This window comes from Otolemur garnettii, unplaced genomic scaffold (assembly GCF_000181295.1).
Source record: "Otolemur garnettii isolate 467f Iridium unplaced genomic scaffold, OtoGar3 scaffold00134, whole genome shotgun sequence".
Lineage (NCBI taxonomy): Eukaryota > Metazoa > Chordata > Mammalia > Primates > Galagidae > Otolemur > Otolemur garnettii.
The window spans coordinates 2,693,012-2,710,833 of NW_003852529.1; the positions used below are offsets into that span (position 1 = coordinate 2,693,012).

Sequence of the window (17,822 nt, forward strand, 5' to 3'; positions counted from 1 at the left end):
GGTGCTGGGATTCCAACCCAACAGACTGGCTCCAGTCGGTGCTCTGTGAGCGACCCATTTGGTCCAGGGCCCGCATACAGTAAGTCTTCACGGAAGGTCAGCCGTCACTGCTGTCATTATCTGGGCAGAAGTGCAGGGCCTTGGGGAGAGGGGAGGAGGGGTCTTTGAGGTCGCCCTGGGACCTAACATCTGACTAGACCCGAGGATCAGTCAATCCGGAGGAGCTGCAGGTCGCGGCGTTGGTGAGGGACCCATTGCCATGGGAACAGAGGCCTCAGGCGGGCGCATGCGCAGATCGGGGAGCGGGTGTTGAACCGGTGAAAGGTGACGTAAAAACGCACGGGGTGGGGCGCGGGGCTCGGCACGTCAAAGCCCTGCGTCCTTCGGCCCCCGAGCACAGGAAAGGTGCGCACGGCGGGGCGACGACAGCGGCGGCGATAGCAGCCCCTGGTGAACCGACATTGGCGCGGAGCTGACGTGAGAAGAGGCGTGAGTGAGACTTGAGGGCGGCACCCGCGCCCGGGAATACCCCGCGGCGCGAACCGGCGGCCCAGACTCGGGTCCCGGTTCCCAAGGCCCCGCCTCCCGGGCCTTGGGACTAATCGGATTGAGAGCGCGCCGGACCGGGCCGCGAACTCGCCAATTGCGGAGGGCGGTGGCCACCGCCCAATCCCATGCAGACAGGTGCGAGGTCCGGAAGACGGAGGCCAATCTGCAGCGGTTGCGACCTGTTGGGGCAGGTCTCGGCCAATAAGGAGGCGCGAGTGACATCTTTGCGCACCAATCGGGAGTGAGGAAGCGTTTGTGCCCGCCCACCCTTCCGGCCGGAGCTCTATTTACCAGGGGCGTGCAGCCTGCTTGCCAATCAGAGCGCGGCCGAGCGGCCTGGCAGCCAACCCCAGAGGAGCGGCCGGCTGGCGTCCGCCGCACCCAGGAGTAGGGGATGTCCTACAAACCCATCGCCCCCGCCCCCAGCAGCACCCCCGGCTCCAGCACCCCTGGGCCGGGCACCCCCGTCCCTACAGGTGAGGATCCAGCTCTGCCCCGGCTCGCCTGCCCGGGCGTCAAGGTCTCGAAGAGAAGACGGCCTGAGTTCTGCAATACTGGGCCCGCCACCCACCCTCGCTGAGCCTCAGTTTGCTGGCCTGTGAAGTGGGCGTGGTCACGTAAGGGCTTGTAGGTGGAGCGCAGGGGGAGGGGTTTGTTCCTGAAGTTGATCCGCGTGGAATGAAGCATCCTTTGGAGGGAACCCGGTCGGGGGCTTGGAAAGCTGGGAGGCGTCGCTGCCTGGTGCTGACCTCTTAACTCGCGCCTGTTGCAGCCGGAAGTGTCCCATCGCCATCAGGCTCAGTGCCAGGAGCCGCTGCCCCTTTCAGACCACTGTTTAACGACTTTGGACCACCTTCCATGGGCTACGTGCAGGTGAGTAGGAACAGGGTTTACTTACAGATGGGGACTGGATTCTCACTTCCTCTAGGGGCCTGATCTCACTGCCCTGTTCCCTTTTGACATAGGCCATGAAGCCACCTGGCGCCCAGGGCTCACAGAGCACTTACACAGACCTACTGTCGGTCATAGAGGAGATGGGCAAAGAGATCCGGCCTACCTATGCTGGCAGCAAGAGCGCCATGGAGCGCCTGAAGAGAGGTAAGTGAGGCTAGGCTCACCCTGTCCTGCTCAGGAGGCTGACACTGGACAGTCATTCTTCATTAGGAAATGAAGGACACCTGAAGACCACCTGAAGCCTAGACTAGAGCCAGTATCAGTACCCAGAGAGGTGTATTGAATTGAATTAAAATTGAGTCAATTTCCAGGGAAGAGCATAGGAATTTGTATTTAAGGGGTGAATGTGAGGATTAGCCATACCTCTAATCTCATCCAACCCCTCATTAGATTTGAGTTTTTCTTGCTGAAAGGAAAGGGAGTGGAGAGGGAGGGGTTGGGCTATGGAGGGTTGCTGAGACCCATTCCCCCCACCCCTACCCCAGGCATCATCCATGCCCGGGCCCTAGTCCGAGAGTGCCTGGCAGAGACAGAGCGGAACGCCCGCACGTAACAGGAAGTACCTCCTCGTTGGACGTTTCCTGGCCACTGCAGAGCACCTGCTTCTCCCTGGCCTTCATCCCAAGTTGCACTAACCATCCTGAACTTCCTGTCCTGTGTCCCTTGGTGGGTACCCTCCAGGAACCAGGGGGAGGCTCTCACTCCAGTTGGCAGCACTAACTGTCCTCCCCAAAATTTAGCAGCGAGGTCACTGCGAGTCCACCCATGACCTGCCGACAGTGTTGATCCAACTGGAGTTTTTTCCTTTCTGTGTCCCTTCCACCAGCCCTTCCCCAGCACCTCTCATCACTGTCCCAGGCCACCTCTTTCCCCAGCAGGGACTCAGAAGCTCCCTGCCTTGTCTCCTGGGCCATAGCAACTCTTTTCTCAGTGTGTCTTTTGCTAAATATGCCCTTTTTATATAAATAAAAGATGATTTGGAGTTGTTCTCTCAGTTCTGAGCCTTTCTGGGTCTGGTTCTGCTAAGCCTGGTGAGCCAGGGAAAAGGCAGGGAAGAGGCTCAGGGAAGGGCATGTGGTGCAGGGAGGGGGAGGCTGACGGAACCCGGTTTTGCCTTGCCTGAGCTTACAGCGGTGGGACTCTGCCGCTTAGCTGTAAGTGGAAGGGACTGGGCCCTGGGAGCCGGCAGCCCTGTGCGCCTTCCTGTGGAGCCACCAGGGGGCAGTGCAGAGACTTGGCTGCCTCCACAGCTGGAGGCGCTGCCAACCTGGGCCTAGAGGGCTCTTCCTCTGGGTTGACGCTGACGCCTGGCAGGGTAGAAATGCCAGTTCACTTGAGCCACTCCCTCACACACCTTAACGCCCTAACAACACCCTAAACTCTAAATTGGCCCTGAAAGTCTCTGACCCCTCTGAGGGAGGGGGTACTGCTGCTTCCTTCCCCTGGCACTTGGCAGCAGAGTCTAGGGGAAAAGCCTGGCTTCCAACGTGGGTGAGACCCGGCTCCGTGCTGCCATCCACTGCCGCAGCACCTTCTAGCAGGCCAGACTTGACCCTGTGAGCCCAGCCCTTGGTGTCTTGGCCTTTGCCCAGGGTAACTGGGAGGCCAGACTTACAGACCTGGAAGGTATGGGAGGGGAAAGCCTTGTGGCACCATTCAGGAGCTAGCCCAAAGATTTGCAGTGAAGGCCTGTCTCTGCCTGGGTGTGTAGCTTAGTGATCCTGGAGGTCTGGCGCCCTGGACCTCAGCCCTGAGTGGAGGCAAGTCAGCCAACAGTTTCTAGGCGGACTAACAGTGGGGAGGCATCTCCCCTACCCTGGGTCTCAGGGTCTAGGGCTGCAGAAGGTAAGGAACTGGGGAACATGGGCCTGGGACCCTGCTGTGTCAAACTCCACCCCTTTGTTTTACCCAGGAGGGCTGGGCTAGGGTGGAGATAAGGAACCAAGAGTCTTTGGGGACCCAGACAGCACCGAGGGAGTACGAAGCACCAGCATTAGAATGACCTCTTCCCCGGCTGCCTTGAGGAAGGAAGGCAGGGGCCTGCCCCAGTCCGCTGCGGGCGGGGCTGCCCAGACCCCGCGGGGGTGGGGAGGGCCTGCGGGGCCCAGGAAGGGGGCGGGGCGGCCGCAGTGACGCGGCGGGCGACAGGGAAGGACGGCAGGGGCGCCGGCAGGCGGACTGAGAGGAAGGTCGGGGCCATGGGCCGGCGCTGCGCCTCCGGAGGGTCCGGCCACTGCTGGAACCCGAGGCTGGGGCTGAGGACGCTCGGGGCTCCGACCCACTGGCCGGCCGGCCCCACCCGGGCCGGGTGAGGGGCTCCTGCCCCAAGCTAGAGGTGAGTCGGCAGGCGGGCCAAGAGTATGGCTGGGGACTGGGACGCCGGGGAGCAGAGGGAAGTGGGGACAGCGGGGCCTCTCGCCTGCTCGCTGGGTGCTAGGTGGGAAGGGGTGGCAAGAGTGGGAGGGGTGCCTGCGGCGGAACTGTGGCGCCTGGACGGGGCGCAGGTGGGAGGAGCGGGTCTCCTGGGGCGGGAGCTCATGGGATACCCTCTGGAGTAGCTCTTGCCTCAGCCTGAGGAGGGGCTCAAACCCCGGGAAGGATGATGGGATGGCTGCTTAGGCGAGTGGAGAAAGTCGGTGAAGGCCAGGGGGTCAAGGAAGGATGCTGGGGAGGAGAAGTCTAGGACCTGGCTGCCCGCCAGGGTGGGGGAAAACTGGGGATATCTGGTCCTGGAATGTAGGTTCAGGTGCAGGGGGTGGGGAACACTGGCAGAGATGCTGGGGCGCACGGGGCTGCTCCACGCAGAGACACCCGGGCGACGAGATTCTTGGTGGACGTCCGGAACCACACAGGACCCCGCCGACTCAGGGAAAGGGATGCAGGGGGCGGGACCCCGGGGGACCGGTAGTGGAAGGCAGACCTGGAAGGAGGGGCCCGGAGGTTCCAGGGGGCGCGCCGCCGAAGGGTGTCGCTCCGAGGAGGCTAGGACGCGGCGTAGCGGGAGAGGTGAAGCTGGCCCTCCCGCTGGCCGGAGCCCGCCGCTCCGGGGGGCCCGCGTCAGCGCGCGGTTGCCATGGCAACGGGCGGGCGGGGGGCGGGGGCTGCACGGAAAAGAGGTCAGCGTTCAGTCTCGCTGCGGCTCCGGCCCCCGGCTGTGCGGGCGGCGGTGCTGGGCTCACCTCTGCCTCCCCCGCGGCGGGCCGGGGCATGGGGTCCCGCCGCACCGACCTCGCGGCCGGCGCGCTGGGCTCGGGACCGCGCGCCGCCGCCCCGCACTGACTGCCGTGCCGTGCCCTGCGCCAGGCGGAGCGAAGGCCGCGCGCGGCCCGCTGAACGCCTTCAGGATGCTCATCAAGGAGTACCACATTCTGCTGCCCATGAGCCTGGACGAGTACCAGGTGGCCCAGCTCTACATGATCCAGGTGAGGGCGGTGGGCAGGGGAAGATAAAGGTAGGCCGACCGCGGGCGCGCAGGCTGCACAGGGGACAAGGGGTGGAGCCCAACTGACACCTACCCCCCTAGCCCTGCTGGGGCTTGGAATGGCTCGGAACCCAGAGGAGGAGAAGAGAGGCCGCTCTTCGTACACGGCGGTGGGGGAAAGGCTGTGTAGAAGGAGCAGAAGAGCTGAGTGGGGCCTCCCACCACGTACCCTGCCTGTGATGGAGGCTTGGCCTCCGGTGATCTCCCTTAATCTTCCTCAGAATCTGTAATCCTATGGGGAAAGGGAGGGAGCCAATGAGGAGTCAAGGATGAAGAAGGAGACCTAGGTGGGACAGAAGGGGCAGGAGCGGGTCTGGAGAGGACTGGCAACCCCAGGTGGTCAGGGAAGGGGGGTGAGGATCAGGCTACAAAGTGAGGACAGTGACAGGGCAGACGGGGACAGAGGGTGAGGGAAGCATCTGGGCTTGGGCTATAAGGAGAGTGCGCCAGGGCAGCTCTCTGGGAGAGGGTTGGTGCAGGGCCTCAGGCATGTCTGTTTCAGATCTGTTCTCTAGAACTGTGAATCAGAGTCTGAGGAGACAGGAGGACTGGGACCCAGCCTCAGGGGAGTGACAGGGCCAAATGTGGGCACCAAAACTATAAAAAGACAAGATCCAGTACTCTGCAGCTATAAGGAGTGTGGCAGGAGCTGGGACTAGGCTCCCAGAGAGGGAGGGGACCTCTAGGAGGTGGAAGCACTTTGTCCTCTTCTGGTCCATTCTTCTGTCCCAGCTGCCCTGGATACCTTGCTCCTCATGGAGCACACCCAGTGCACTCCCACCTGGGAGCTTGCACTGCCTCCCCCCTGCCTTGAGTATGCCCCACCCTACATCTACTGGGTTCCTCCCTCACCTCCCTCAAGTCATGGTCAAGGAGGCAGGGTCATGTTATCTTCTCAATGAGCTCAATGAGCCCTTCCCTGACCATCTTATCATAGCTGCAGTTCCTGGCCCTTGATGCCCACTTTCTTTTCTAAGCTTTCTCTTTCCCAGAGTGCCCATGTACATACCACACAATTTGTTTTTTCCTGTTGTCTGTCTTCCTACACTTGAACCTAAGTTCCACGAAGGCAGGTGGCTTTGTTCTATTCATCATTAGATCGGAATTAATAATCCCTAACAATGCCGGGAGTGGAGCAGACACTTGATAAATATGTGAATAATTGAATCAAGTGCTGGGTTGCAGAACCCCATGGGGGACTGGGCAAAATCTGTGATCCTGATCCCAGAGAGTGGGGGTGGGGCAGCAGGTTTGGGTTTCAGGGAGTTTAAAAGGCCAAGACTAGGGCCCCAGATCTGTGCAGGGTTCTAGGCTGAGCTGGCAATCCCAGGAGCTGAGCTGGGGCCAGATCCCTATTCTGCTCTGCCTTGGGCCACAGAAAAAGAGCCGGGAGGAGTCTAGCGGTGAGGGCAGCGGTGTGGAGATCCTGGCCAACCGGCCTTACACAGATGGGCCTGGAGGCAGTGGGCAGTACACACACAAGGTGTACCACGTGGGCTCCCACATCCCAGGCTGGTTCCGGGCCCTGCTGCCCAAGGCTGCCCTGCAGGTGGAGGAAGAGTCCTGGAACGCCTACCCCTACACTCGCACCCGGTGAGTGGGTGAGGCAGGGGCATGGGCCCCCATGAGGGAACAGCCCCACTGGGCACAGTCGTGAGCCCTACCCCTGCCCTCTGCCCAGGTACACTTGCCCCTTTGTGGAGAAATTCTCCATTGAAATAGAGACCTACTACTTGCCTGACGGGGGCCAGCAGCCAAACGTCTTCAACCTGAGTGGGGCTGAGAGGAGACAGCGCATCCTAGGTGAGGCTGGAGCTGTGGGGGACCTTGGAGCCCTTCTCAGGCCCCTGCTGCCTCTACAGGAAGCCCTTGACAAGGCCCAGCTCTTTTCAGGCCTGAGAGCCTCACTGTGAGAGGCTGTCCTCCCAACCCCAAAGGGGCATGGGGCAGGGGTTTGAAGCTGCTAGCGTTGCTCAGTGCCTGCTGGAACCCCTCCCCCAGATACCATCGACATTGTGCGGGATGCAGTGGCCCCAGGTGAATACAAAGCAGAAGAAGACCCCCGGCTGTACCGCTCCGTCAAGACAGGCCGAGGGCCACTGGCTGATGACTGGGTGCGGACAGCAGCCCAGTCAGGGCCCCTCATGTGCGCTTACAAGCTATGCAAGGTGGAGTTCCGCTACTGGGGCATGCAGGCCAAGATCGAGCAATTCATCCATGATGTCGGTGAGCACCCAGCAGGCACTGAACTCTGCCTTTGTAGCCAAGGTCCCTCCGCATCTGCTGGGGACACAGAAACGGAAAGCCACCATTTCCATTTGAGGTGGGGACACTGAGGCAGAGGGGTATACAACCTAGTCGGGATTCAGGGAAGAAGTGCTGTCACAATCTCTGCCATCTTGGCAGCTCTGACATTCAGAGATGCTGCTGCTTCCATCAAGATTCTAAGATTCTCCATCATTCTGTGAGTCAAGGGAGATTTAGAGAATCTTAGGAGAGTCACCAGCCCTCACCAGCCACATGTTAGGAGGCTTTGACTCTGATGTCATTCTGTCTGGGATACTTTCCTCACCCCCAGATCCAAGCCCAGCTCCTGGCCCTGGTGTGCAGGAGACCCCGTTCCACAGCTCCCCTCAACCTAACCCCCGTAGTTCAGCCCTGCCTCACTGCCCAGGTCCAAGGATGGGTCACCTGCATGTGGCCTGGCTTCTGCTCCACTACTGATTCTACCATGGAAGCTCCAGCAAGCCACTAGCCATCTCTGTCTTAACTTTCTCTTCTGTAAATGAGGAAGAGGTTGGGCCAGATATTAAGAGCTAATATTGACAGTGATCTCACTTACCAGACCCTTTGCTAATTGCCTTTTGTATAAGATCTCCTTTATTACCCCCAACACCCTACAAAGCAAGGATAATTATTATTCCCATTTTACAGATGAGGCAATTTAATTTAAACAGTGATGCAGACCTCTTGTCTTGCATTTGAAGAAAATACCCCAGAACACAAAAAAATGAAATTCACCCACATAAAACCACAGTTTAGATTCTGATATATGTCTTTCCAGAAGTTTATAATTATAATTGAACCATTATTACTATATTTCCTAGACATTTAAGAGTTCTAAACTCTCAGAATGGGCATTTCACTGAGTGCCAATGCTTCCATTCACTATTAACACATTCAATAGCCATCACCAGTTTGATTAATTGTTAACCCCTTAGTTAACTGTTAAATTCTCAGAAGTCAGCAAGAAGCCAGCTAAAAAACACTATTCCCAGCTTCTGGAGTGATGGGGTGGGGCTAGGACTCAGAGTCAGAATGTCCAGAGAGACAGAAGAAGTGGTGGTGGGCAAGGATGGAGATGGGACAGGAAGACAAATGCCCTAGTTTCCACCCCCTTCCCTTGGATAGCACTGGCCCTACTGTCCCACTTTATGGCTCTGAGTGGGTGGTATGTCCAGGGGAGCATTACCCAACCTCAGCAGCTGGGCATGCAGCTGTGGTGGCAGGTAAAGAAGGGGAGGGTCGTAGTTCTGATACCTGGGCACCAACAGGGCTGCGTCGGGTGATGCTGCGGGCCCACCGACAGGCCTGGTGCTGGCAGGACGAATGGACAGAGCTGAGCATGGCCGACATCCGGGCACTGGAGGAGGAGACCGCCCGCATGCTGGCCCAGCGCATGGCCAAGTGCAACATGGGCAGTGAGGGGCCTGAGGCCCAGCCCCCTGGGAAGCCAAACACTGAGGCCCGGTCAGGAGCCAGTAATGCTGGCACCCCCGATGGGCCCGAGGCTCCTCCTGATCCCAATGCCTCCCCGGATGCCAGCTTTGGGAAGCAGTGGTCCTCGTCCTCTCGTTCCTCCTACTCATCCCAGCACGGAGGTGAGTCTGGGCATAGGACAGGACAGGAGGAAGTGGCTATCCTACGCTGGCCTCCCAGGCTGAGGCTGAGCGCCCCGTAGGGGGTGTGTCTCCCCAGAGCCTGTCGGAGTGGCGTATGCAGAACATCGCCCGGGACTCCGAGAACAGCTCCGAGGAGGAGTTTTTTGATGCCCACGGTCAGCACTGAGACCTGGTTGGGGGTGTGGGTGTCTCTGACCAGCTACTCCCACCCCATGACACAGTCCCCTGTTCCCCTCAGAAGGTTTCTCGGACAGCGATGAGGTCTTCCCCAAGGAGATGACCAAGTGGAATTCCAATGATTTCATTGACGCCTTTGCCTCCCCAACAGAGGCTGAGGGGACATCAGGTAAAGACCCCACCTCAGGACACTGGCCACTAGCACCTGGTATGTAGTGGGGACTGAGGGAACAATTCAGTCCTAAATTTAATGGGGTCCTGAGATAAAGGTATCTGGAGAGGAAGGAAAATGGGTGAACAAGGGTTGGGTGGATGATCAGAATGTAGCCAGGGTTCAAAACACCTGAATAGGGCACAGAGAATACAGGAACTAATTTGGAATCTATGAAGGATCCACACAGGAGGTGATATCAATTCTGGGTTTGAATAGGCCCAGCACTGGCCAACAGCAGTCTCTGTGATAATGGAAACGTCCTGCCGAGATCTGTGCCACCCCATATGGTAACCATTAGCCATAATGGGGCTAGTGTGCTTGAGGCACTGAAGTTTTATTATATTATATTTTTATTTATTTAACATGTGTCTAGTGGCTACAACCCTGGACATGGCAGGATTAGACAAACAGGCACAGAGGACCCACATGGACAAAGGCTGGAAAAGAAAAATGACCTGGGAGAGTCAGTGTGAGGAGGGGGCATAAGGCGGACACCAGAACTGGGGTACCTGAAGTGCCAGATGGGGGTCTTGTCGTGCCCCTCATCAGCTTTTACCTGCCCTACAGAGCCTGGAACTGAGGCCACTAAAAGCACTGCAGAGGGAGCTCGAGCACCCAAGGACTCAGAGGCAAGTATGGTTGGCCACCCCATGTCATAGTTCTGCCCCCTTGCTAACTTGGCCACTGCTCTGACACCCCTGGCACCCATTTCACCCTGCAGGGCCCGGACGGAACTGGGGAGCTGGGGACTGAGGCATGTGCAGTCCACGCTCTCTTCCTCATCCTTCACAGTGGCAACATACTGGACTCAGGACCTGGAGATGCCAACTCCAAGCAGGCAGATGTGCAGACACTGAGCTCAGCCTTTGAGGCCATCACCCGCATCCACTTCCCTGAGGCCTTGGGCCACGTGGCACTGCGACTGGTGCCCTGCCCGCCCATCTGCGCTGCTGCCTATGCCCTTGTCTCCAAGTACTAGCCAGGGGTGGAAGGGCAGGGGACACCCAGGGTCCCCAAGGTGCAGACTTCTAGGATTAGGGAGTCCCCATGGGGGGAGGGATGCCAGTCACCCCATCAGGCACTGACATGGCTGGACCTCTGTCAGGGGAAATGCCTTATGGGTACTGACAGTCCCAAAAAATGACCTAAAAAGCCAGGGCTTGCCAGCAGGACAAGGGAACATGGGCGGTAGCAGTGGGACTAGAGGCCCCCCCACCCACTGACCACACCCCTCCTGCAGCCTGAGCCCCTACAGCCATGATGGCGACAGCCTGTCCCGCTCCCAGGACCACATCCCACTGGCTGCCCTGCCGCTGCTGGCCACTTCATCATCCCGCTACCAGGGTGCTGTGGCCACTGTCATTGCCCGTACCAACCAAGCTTACTCAGCCTTCCTGCGCTCATCAGAGGGCACTGGCTTCTGTGGGCAGGTCAGTGGACAGGAACATTTCCAGGAAGCCATCCATCCCCTGCAGCCCTGATGGGCTGATGGGTCCTGGCCTGGGTGAGGACAAGGCTTCTCCTGACAGTGCCTACTCTCTTGCCCAGGTTGTGCTGATTGGAGATGGTGTTGGTGGCATCCTAGGCTTTGATGCGCTCTGCTATAGTGCCAACACAGGCACCGGGAGTCGGGGCAGCAGCCGCCGTGGGAGCATGGTCAGTGTGGCCAGACTCAGCCTCCTCAAGAGGGGGGTTGCCTCTCTCCATCTCTAGGTCTCTGCCCCCAGAAGACGACCTCTCTGCAAGAGGGCAGCTTTCCTGCTGTCTCCCTAGTTCCAGTCTCCTTTGATACTCTGCCCCACCTACCCCACAAGTCCCTATGGATAAGTAGAAATCGAATGGTCTCCAGGACTAAGGATGTTTCTGTCCCTGTTCCATCTAGAACGAGTTGCTTTCCCCAGAGGTCAGCTCAGTGCGGGACCCCCTGGCAGATGGGGAAGGGCTTGGTCGAGCCAGCCCAGAACCCTCAGCCCTGCCTGCCCAGCATACCCCCAGTGATGTGGCTGGTCCTGAGCCTGAGGGCTCTCAGAACAGGTGACATCTCTGCCCCATCACCCCTACTCTGGGCACTTGCTGGTCTACAGGGCTGCAGCACTGAGCGCCCTTCCCCCACCACAGCCTGCAGACAATCTTTGCAACCTCTGCCTGTGGGGAGCCCAGGAGGGCAAGCACAGCTTCCTGCCCACCCGCTGCCAGTTCTGAGGCCCCTGATGGCCCCACCAGCACTGTCCGCCTGGACTTCAAGGTCTCTGGCTTCTTCCTCTTTGGCTCCCCACTGGGCCTGGTGCTGGCTCTGCGCAAAACCGTGATGCCTGCCTTGGAGGGTGAGCCCTCTCAGTGGGGGTGGGGCCACCTCTCATCTTTTGTCTGCCCCTTCCCCCTCTTGTGGCCCCTCATCTCACCTGAACTGCTGGCACCTCCATGATCATTCCTAATTGTGTTAATAAAAGGGAACCTGAGGCCCAGAAAGAAGGGACTTGGCAACACTGGGCTTCCCAGAGTACACTGGGAGGAGCTCTGCACCCATGCCTTGTCCAGGGAGAGGAGAGGTCTGCCAAGCAGGGCCAATGCTGCATCCTGAATGCAGTAGGGGACTAAAGGCTGGGTTTTGCTCTTAGCCAAGAGACTGTCTCACTTTCTGAAGGCCCCTAGTGCGTGCAGTTTGGGAAGTGCTAACTCAAGGACATGTCTGGTGCTGTTTTCACACCCCCTACCTCAGAATGCCCAGCTGAAGCCCACCTCTCTCTCTACCCCTCTATCTTCTGGGTACGCAGTGGCCCAGATGCGGCCAGCCTGTGAGCAGATCTACAACCTGTTCCATGCGGCTGACCCGTGTGCCTCGCGCCTTGAGCCACTGCTGGCCCCCAAGTTCCAGGCCATTGCTCCACTGGCTGTGCCCCGGTATCAAAAGTTCCCCCTGGGAGACGGCTCATCTCTACTACTGGGTATGCCCCTAGCCATGATAAAAGGGGAAAGGAAGAAGACACCAGCAGGGAGGAAGGGGTTAGTAGACGGTGTGAGGTGCTTCCCACATTATGGGAAACCTCTTGTTACCACTCCCAGGACCAGGGAGCCCTGCCCTGCTCCCTTGTGGGGGTCTGGATCCCCAGGACCCCCTGACCTGAGCCCCAGAGTGAGTAGGGGACAGGTTAGCTAAGCTAAGCTAGAGAAAGAGACTAATCTAAGGAGGCAGGCAGAGTGACACTGGTGTACCCATGTCTGAGAGCAGCCAGTGTGTGTGTAGAGGGGTGCACTGTGTGTCTTAATGGGGGCCATGTGCGGGCATGTGCTGAGGCAAGAGAATTGCTTGAGCCCAAGAGTTTGAGGTTGCTGTGAGCTGTGATGCCACAGCTCTCTACTGAGGGCGACAAAGTAAAACTTTGTCTCAAAAATTAAAAAAAGGCACCCTAGCCCCACCTGCTACTGAGTCCACCCCTCCTATCCCAGCTGACACACTGCAGACCCACTCAGGCCTCTTTCTGGAGGAGCTGGAGATGGTGCCCTCAACACCCACCTCGGCCAGTGGTGCCTTCTGGAAAGGCAGTGAGTTAGGCACTGAGCCCCCAGCCCAGCCAGCCGCACCCAGCAGCACCAGTGAGGTGGTTAAAAGTAAGTCAGCTGGTCACCAACCTCAAGGGTAGGAGGAAGGGGCCCTATTCCATCTCCCAAGCCCAGCCGAAATACCCTTTCCCCAGCATTTGCCCTGGATTCCACCCCCAGCACCCAGCCTGGACTTGGCAAAGAAAGGCCTTGGCAGGAAAGGGGGGCGGAGAGCATCCAGGGGCCAGGCAGATGGGCACTGGGCAGGAGGCCCTCCTGACTCGCTGCTCACTGCGCTAAGCAGTCCTGGAGCGATGGTGGGGGACCAAGCGGATCGACTACTCTCTGTACTGCCCTGAGGCGCTCACCGCCTTTCCCACCGTCACGCTGCCCCACCTCTTCCACGCCAGCTACTGGGAGTCCGCAGATGTGGTCGCCTTCATCCTGCGGCAGGTGGGCTTGGGGACATGAGACTAGGATGGGGAGCCAGGATAGGGGCGGACCCCCTCCGTTCATGTGGCCTCTCATGTGTCTCCCACAGGTGATTGAGAAGGAGCAGCCACACCTAGCGGAGTGTGAGGAGCCGTCCATCTACAGCCCAGCCTTCCCCAGGGAGAAGTGGCAGCGCAAACGCACGCAGGTCAAGATCCGGGTACGTACAGGAGGCTCAGCGGGTCTCCTCTCCAAACCTCTTTCCCGGTTCTGCCCCCACTCGTTGCTTCGGCCCCACCCCTGGGAACCACGGGTCTCCTCCTTCTCTGCCCTCGTCCCCGCCCACGCTCGTCACCTGCATACTATCCTGTCTGGGCTTTGCAGCTGGGAGCCACAGGGGTCCATAGCAGAGCACGCCCTAGGCTCTGCCCAACTTACCTGCTTCCCACCCCACCCCCCCACCCCCACCCTAACTTACCTGCTCTCGGCTTCTGGTCATGCTGTCCTCTCCCACCAGAACGTCACCTCCAACCACCGGGCGAGCGACACGGTGGTATGCGAGGGCCGCCCCCAGGTGCTAAGCGGCCGCTTCATGTACGGGCCTTTGGACGTGGTCACACTTACCGGGGAGAAGGTCAGGACACAGGGGCCCCGACCTTTGGTCTCACAGCCCTGCCTGCTGCCCCCAGAATAGCTCCTGGCCTTCTACCTCACCTCCAACCCCCAACAATAGCCTCCCCTGTCCTCTACTTTGGGCCAGGGGGAACCTGAGAGCTCTGCCACCGTGGACCTTTCCGTCACCTCTTCCCGCCAGGTGGATGTCTACGTCATGACACAGCCACTGTCAGGCAAATGGATCCACTTTGGCACCGAGGTCACCAACAGCTCAGGCCGCCTCGCCTTCCCAGTGCCCCCAGAGCGTGTGCTCGGCATCGGTGTCTACCCCGTGCGCATGGTGGTCAGGTGAGCACGGTGGGCATCTGCGAGGCGGGGGTCCCCAAGTCTTGCCTCCAAGCCACTTACCCTCTCCGCCCCCACCCTCATCCGCAGGGGCGACCATACTTACGCTGAGTGTTGCCTGACTGTGGTGGCCCGTGGCACGGAGGCCGTGGTCTTCAGCATCGATGGCTCCTTCACTGCCAGCGTCTCCATCATGGGCAGCGACCCCAAGGTGCGCGCCGGCGCCGTGGACGTAGTCAGGTAGGAGCCACCCCAGCCCTGGCTCCTCTTGGTGACTGGTCCCCACCCCTGCCCCATGGAGCTGACCACCACCCCTATCCCATTAGGCACTGGCAGGATGCCGGCTACTTAATCGTGTACGTAACGGGCCGGCCTGATATGCAGAAGCACCGCGTGGTGGCCTGGCTGTCACAGCACAACTTCCCCCACGGCGTAGTCTCCTTCTGCGACGGCCTCACTCACGACCCGCTGCGCCAGAAAGCAATGTTTCTGCAGAGCCTGGTGCAAGAGGTGCGGCGGCAGGGGAGGGTCACGGTCCTGACACCAGCCTCACCCTTGCTCTGCCATAGAACAGCAGAGGCCCATCTGGTCCCACCCTTAAATACCCATCCCCTCTATCTTGCCGCCTGGCCCTAAGTGACTAGAGGGTTCCCTAAGGTCCTGCCCTCTTAGTCCTAACCCGGGAGATCTGCCTGGCCCCGCCCCAGTCGGAGTAAGCGACTGGAACCTTTAGACCGGTATGTACTGCCTCCCTCCAGCCGACCCCTCCCCCAAACAATGTAACTGGGGAAGCCCAACAGTCCCCTTCCCCTGATGCACGCCCCTGTGGCGCTGACAGGCCTCTTGGCCACAGGTAGAACTGAATATCGTGGCTGGCTATGGATCTCCGAAAGATGTGGCTGTGTACGCGGCGCTGGGCCTGTCCCCGAGCCAGACCTACATTGTAGGCCGTGCTGTGCGGAAGCTGCAGGCACAGTGCCAGGTGAGGGCTAAGTGAAGGTGAGGAACAAACAGGACGGTGCCAGGGAACTGGAATCTGAGTCGTAAGCCATAAGGAACATACCAATTTGGGTAGGTGGGACAAGGCCTCACTGGCCACTAAGAACCTAGACTTCTCCTAGAACAAGGGCCATGAGCAGCATGGAACTGCCCACTGGTGCTAACCCAGGCTAGAGGGTGGGTGTTCATGGCCTTGAGTGTTGCTGGTTCCACTCTGCTTTGAGCCTTGGCCTTTCTGAGCCTCCATTTCCTGTCTGTAAATGGAAATAAGAGTACTGACCTCATCAGCTTATCATAAAGGCCCCATGGTTGACTGCACATAACAGGCTCAGGGCTGGACACAAAGCAAGTGCTCACTAACCATCAGCCACTGTTGGTTTCCCCAAGACCCCAATGAGACTGAGACCCAGAGAGGGGCCTGGGCAGGAGTAAAGCCAAGGTACCCTGACTCCCAACCTGGAGTTCCTCTCTCTGGGGAAAAGGCTCCAGGTCAGGCTGTGCTCAGCCAGCACTACTGGCCCACACCCTGCTTCAGGTGCAGTGGACAGGGAAGGACAGTGTGGGGGCCTGGTCAGCACCCCTCATCCCTGTCCATGTCCCTACCCACAGTTCCTGTCAGATGGTTACGTGGCCCACCTGGGCCAGCTTGAGGCAGGCTCCCATGCTCATGCCTCCTCTGGACCCCCGAGGGCTGCCTTGGCCAAGAGCAGCTATGGTGTGGCTGCCCCCGTGGACTTCCTCCGCAAACAGAGCCAGCTGCTGCGCTCCAGGGGCCCCAGCCAGGCAGAGCGTGAGGGTTCAGGAACACCACCCACCACTCTGGCACGGGGCAAGGCCCGAAGCATCAGCCTCAAGCTGGACAGCGAAGAATGAGGCCCAAACTGACAGGACCTGGGTTATTGAACACACTCAAGGGGCCCAAGCAGCTGTGTGTGGGAGGCTAGGGGCCCAGACCTTTAGCCCCAGCCCAGCTTCCCAGCCCCACACCCTCATCTTTGTCTGCCCCTCAGTATCACTTCCCTGTCATATTGGGGGAACCAGCCCTGGGGGGAGGGAGAGGGACTGGGCAAGGGCCTGAGGCTTTTTAAGTGTATGTAAATCCATGGAAATAAATGCCACCCACATCCTGCCCAACTGCCCACCTGCTGGCATCACAGGGCAGCTGAGCCCAGTTTGCAGTTCAGGAAGGAAGACACTGAGAGAGGCAGAGACATACCCAAGGCCACACATCAGGTCAGAGGCAGGGTTAGGATGGGGGCCTAGACTGCAAAACTTTTCACAGAAGACGCTGTCCTCTCCTCTTCCTGGGCCTATTCCTGGATAGTCAGCCTTCCTGACCCAACCCTCCTCACCTCAACCAGCCTTTGAGTGGCAGGAGTCACCCTCAGCCCAGATGTGGCATCACCTGAAACCCGTGCCTCTAGAAGCTGATTTCAAGGGACCACAGGGCCAGAGATGAGGGGCTGCCCTGAGAGACCACCTCACTCAGGCACCACGCTGCCTGGCTCCTGCCCACTTTATCTCCACCTTAAAGCCAGAGGCTCCTCATGCACCCCAGGCCTGGCTAGTCACTACCCCAGGACCTGACCATCTTCATTTCTCTGTCAGGGACACTGAGAGCTCTCAGAGCTGGTGGATGGGGAGCTGGGATTAGAACCTTGATCCTCTGGCTTGTCCCAAGGGCTACTTACTCAAGCACCAAGAAATGCCAGGTGATGGCTTAGCTCTCCCAACAGACTAGCTCAGCAGACTCAGAAGGAGATAAATAAGGCCTTTATATACAGAGAAGCACGAAGGGGCAGAGGTGGGTGGGCTGGCAGCAGCACACGAAACTTGGCAGGGTAAGGCAGAGCCCAGTGGTCCTGTCAGTGGGAGAAGATGCCCCGAAAGCGGGCCTTGTCCTCCTCGTCCTTCTGCCGAATCCGTGCCTCTAGGGCTCGCAGCTCTCGGCTCACAACAGGTGCCAGGGCCGGGTCCAGCTCCAGCACCTTGGCAAAGTCAGCTTGGGCCTCCTGGGCATTCCACACAGCTGCATGGGCCTTGCCCCTCTTGAAGTAGGCCTTGATGTTGTCTGCAGAGAACACCAGGGGGTAGTGGGCACGTGAGGGCATTGAGGGGTACCCACCAGCTACCTGGCTTCACATTTCCTGGCACCAGCAGGGGAGAGAGCCCTGCCTGACCTGAGGCTGCCCCCACTCCACTCCCTGGTCATGCTCTACCAGAAACATAGGGCCCACCCCTGTGGGAGCTCAGAATAGGGGTGTCAAAGGCTAGGTCTTGAACCCCAATTCACAGTGGTGACAGGGAGGAGCAGGCAATTGTCTAGCTGCCCACACCCCCAGCCACCTGCACCCAGCGCTCACCGTCATACTTGTTGAGGATGGAGGAGCAGTGGTCCAGCACCTCATAGTACTCCTCGGCCACCAGCTTGCACTGACAGTAGTTGAGCAGCAGCGGAGTGATCTGCTGGTCTAGCTGGATCCAGTCCGGGGACCCAGGCTGCTCCTAGGGGCACAGGGCACCAAGTAGGGAACAGCTGTTGAGACCTGGGGCTCGAGGTTAAGGTGACCAGATTTTAACATTGGTAAAGTGGGACACCACTGATTGGGGGGGG

At 59.2% G+C, this 17,822-nt stretch overlaps 3 protein-coding genes across 4 annotated transcripts in view; 2 read left to right on the forward strand and 1 right to left on the reverse strand.

The window, feature by feature from the left end:
• Window positions 1-312: 312 nt before the first annotated feature.
• On the forward strand, window positions 313-2,497 carry CDK2AP2 (cyclin dependent kinase 2 associated protein 2). 2 transcript variants are annotated; one of them, XM_003798313.3, is made up of 4 exons: window positions 313-1,025; window positions 1,322-1,422; window positions 1,515-1,647; window positions 1,989-2,497. In XM_003798313.3, the coding sequence occupies exons 1-4, from the start codon at window positions 944-946 to the stop codon at window positions 2,054-2,056; spliced, it is 384 nt and encodes a 127-aa protein (XP_003798361.1). In that variant the 5' UTR covers window positions 313-943; the 3' UTR covers window positions 2,057-2,497. The 2 variants fall into 2 exon arrangements, with proteins under 2 accessions (XP_003798361.1, XP_023374115.1); XM_023518347.1 differs by lacking the exon at window positions 313-1,025 and adding an exon at window positions 1,037-1,166.
• Window positions 2,498-3,634: 1,137 nt separating this feature from the next.
• On the forward strand, window positions 3,635-16,342 carry PITPNM1 (phosphatidylinositol transfer protein membrane associated 1). The gene is made up of 24 exons (XM_012810475.2): window positions 3,635-3,838; window positions 4,807-4,925; window positions 6,363-6,577; window positions 6,666-6,787; window positions 6,986-7,210; window positions 8,539-8,865; window positions 8,946-9,041; window positions 9,125-9,232; window positions 9,845-9,906; window positions 9,999-10,249; window positions 10,518-10,707; window positions 10,826-10,933; window positions 11,160-11,311; window positions 11,396-11,601; window positions 12,052-12,222; window positions 12,725-12,886; window positions 13,122-13,270; window positions 13,359-13,469; window positions 13,767-13,883; window positions 14,064-14,212; window positions 14,300-14,449; window positions 14,536-14,719; window positions 15,063-15,191; window positions 15,818-16,342. Exons 2-24 carry the CDS (start codon window positions 4,848-4,850, stop codon window positions 16,079-16,081), a joined length of 3,726 nt encoding a protein of 1,241 aa, XP_012665929.1. The 5' UTR covers window positions 3,635-3,838; window positions 4,807-4,847; the 3' UTR covers window positions 16,082-16,342.
• Window positions 16,343-16,966: 624 nt separating this feature from the next.
• The window catches only part of AIP (aryl hydrocarbon receptor interacting protein), an 8,890-nt gene continuing 8,034 nt past the window's right edge, over window positions 16,967-17,822 (reverse strand). The window contains exons 5-6 of the mRNA XM_003798315.3: window positions 17,572-17,713; window positions 16,967-17,279 (exon numbers count right to left, since the gene is read on the reverse strand). Of these exons, the coding sequence (XP_003798363.1) occupies window positions 17,074-17,279; window positions 17,572-17,713 (348 nt within the window). The 3' untranslated portion in view covers window positions 16,967-17,073. The remainder of the gene's footprint in view (window positions 17,280-17,571; window positions 17,714-17,822) is intronic.

What these genes read in the sequence shown, in the direction of transcription:
- PITPNM1 (XM_012810475.2), top strand. Translation starts at nt 4,848, where the DNA reads ATGCTCATCAAGGAGTACCACATTCTGCTGCCCATGAGCCTGGACGAG. An exon ending in GCACTGGCTTCTGTGGGCAG is followed by an intron (nt 10,708 to 10,825) that starts GTCAGTGGACAG and finishes TCTCTTGCCCAG; the next exon opens with GTTGTGCTGATTGGAGATGG. An exon ending in TCACACTTACCGGGGAGAAG is followed by an intron (nt 13,884 to 14,063) that starts GTCAGGACACAG and finishes TCTTCCCGCCAG; the next exon opens with GTGGATGTCTACGTCATGAC.
- CDK2AP2 (XM_003798313.3), top strand. Translation starts at nt 944, where the DNA reads ATGTCCTACAAACCCATCGCCCCCGCCCCCAGCAGCACCCCCGGCTCC. An exon ending in GGGCACCCCCGTCCCTACAG is followed by an intron (nt 1,026 to 1,321) that starts GTGAGGATCCAG and finishes CGCCTGTTGCAG; the next exon opens with CCGGAAGTGTCCCATCGCCA. An exon ending in CTTCCATGGGCTACGTGCAG is followed by an intron (nt 1,423 to 1,514) that starts GTGAGTAGGAAC and finishes CTTTTGACATAG; the next exon opens with GCCATGAAGCCACCTGGCGC.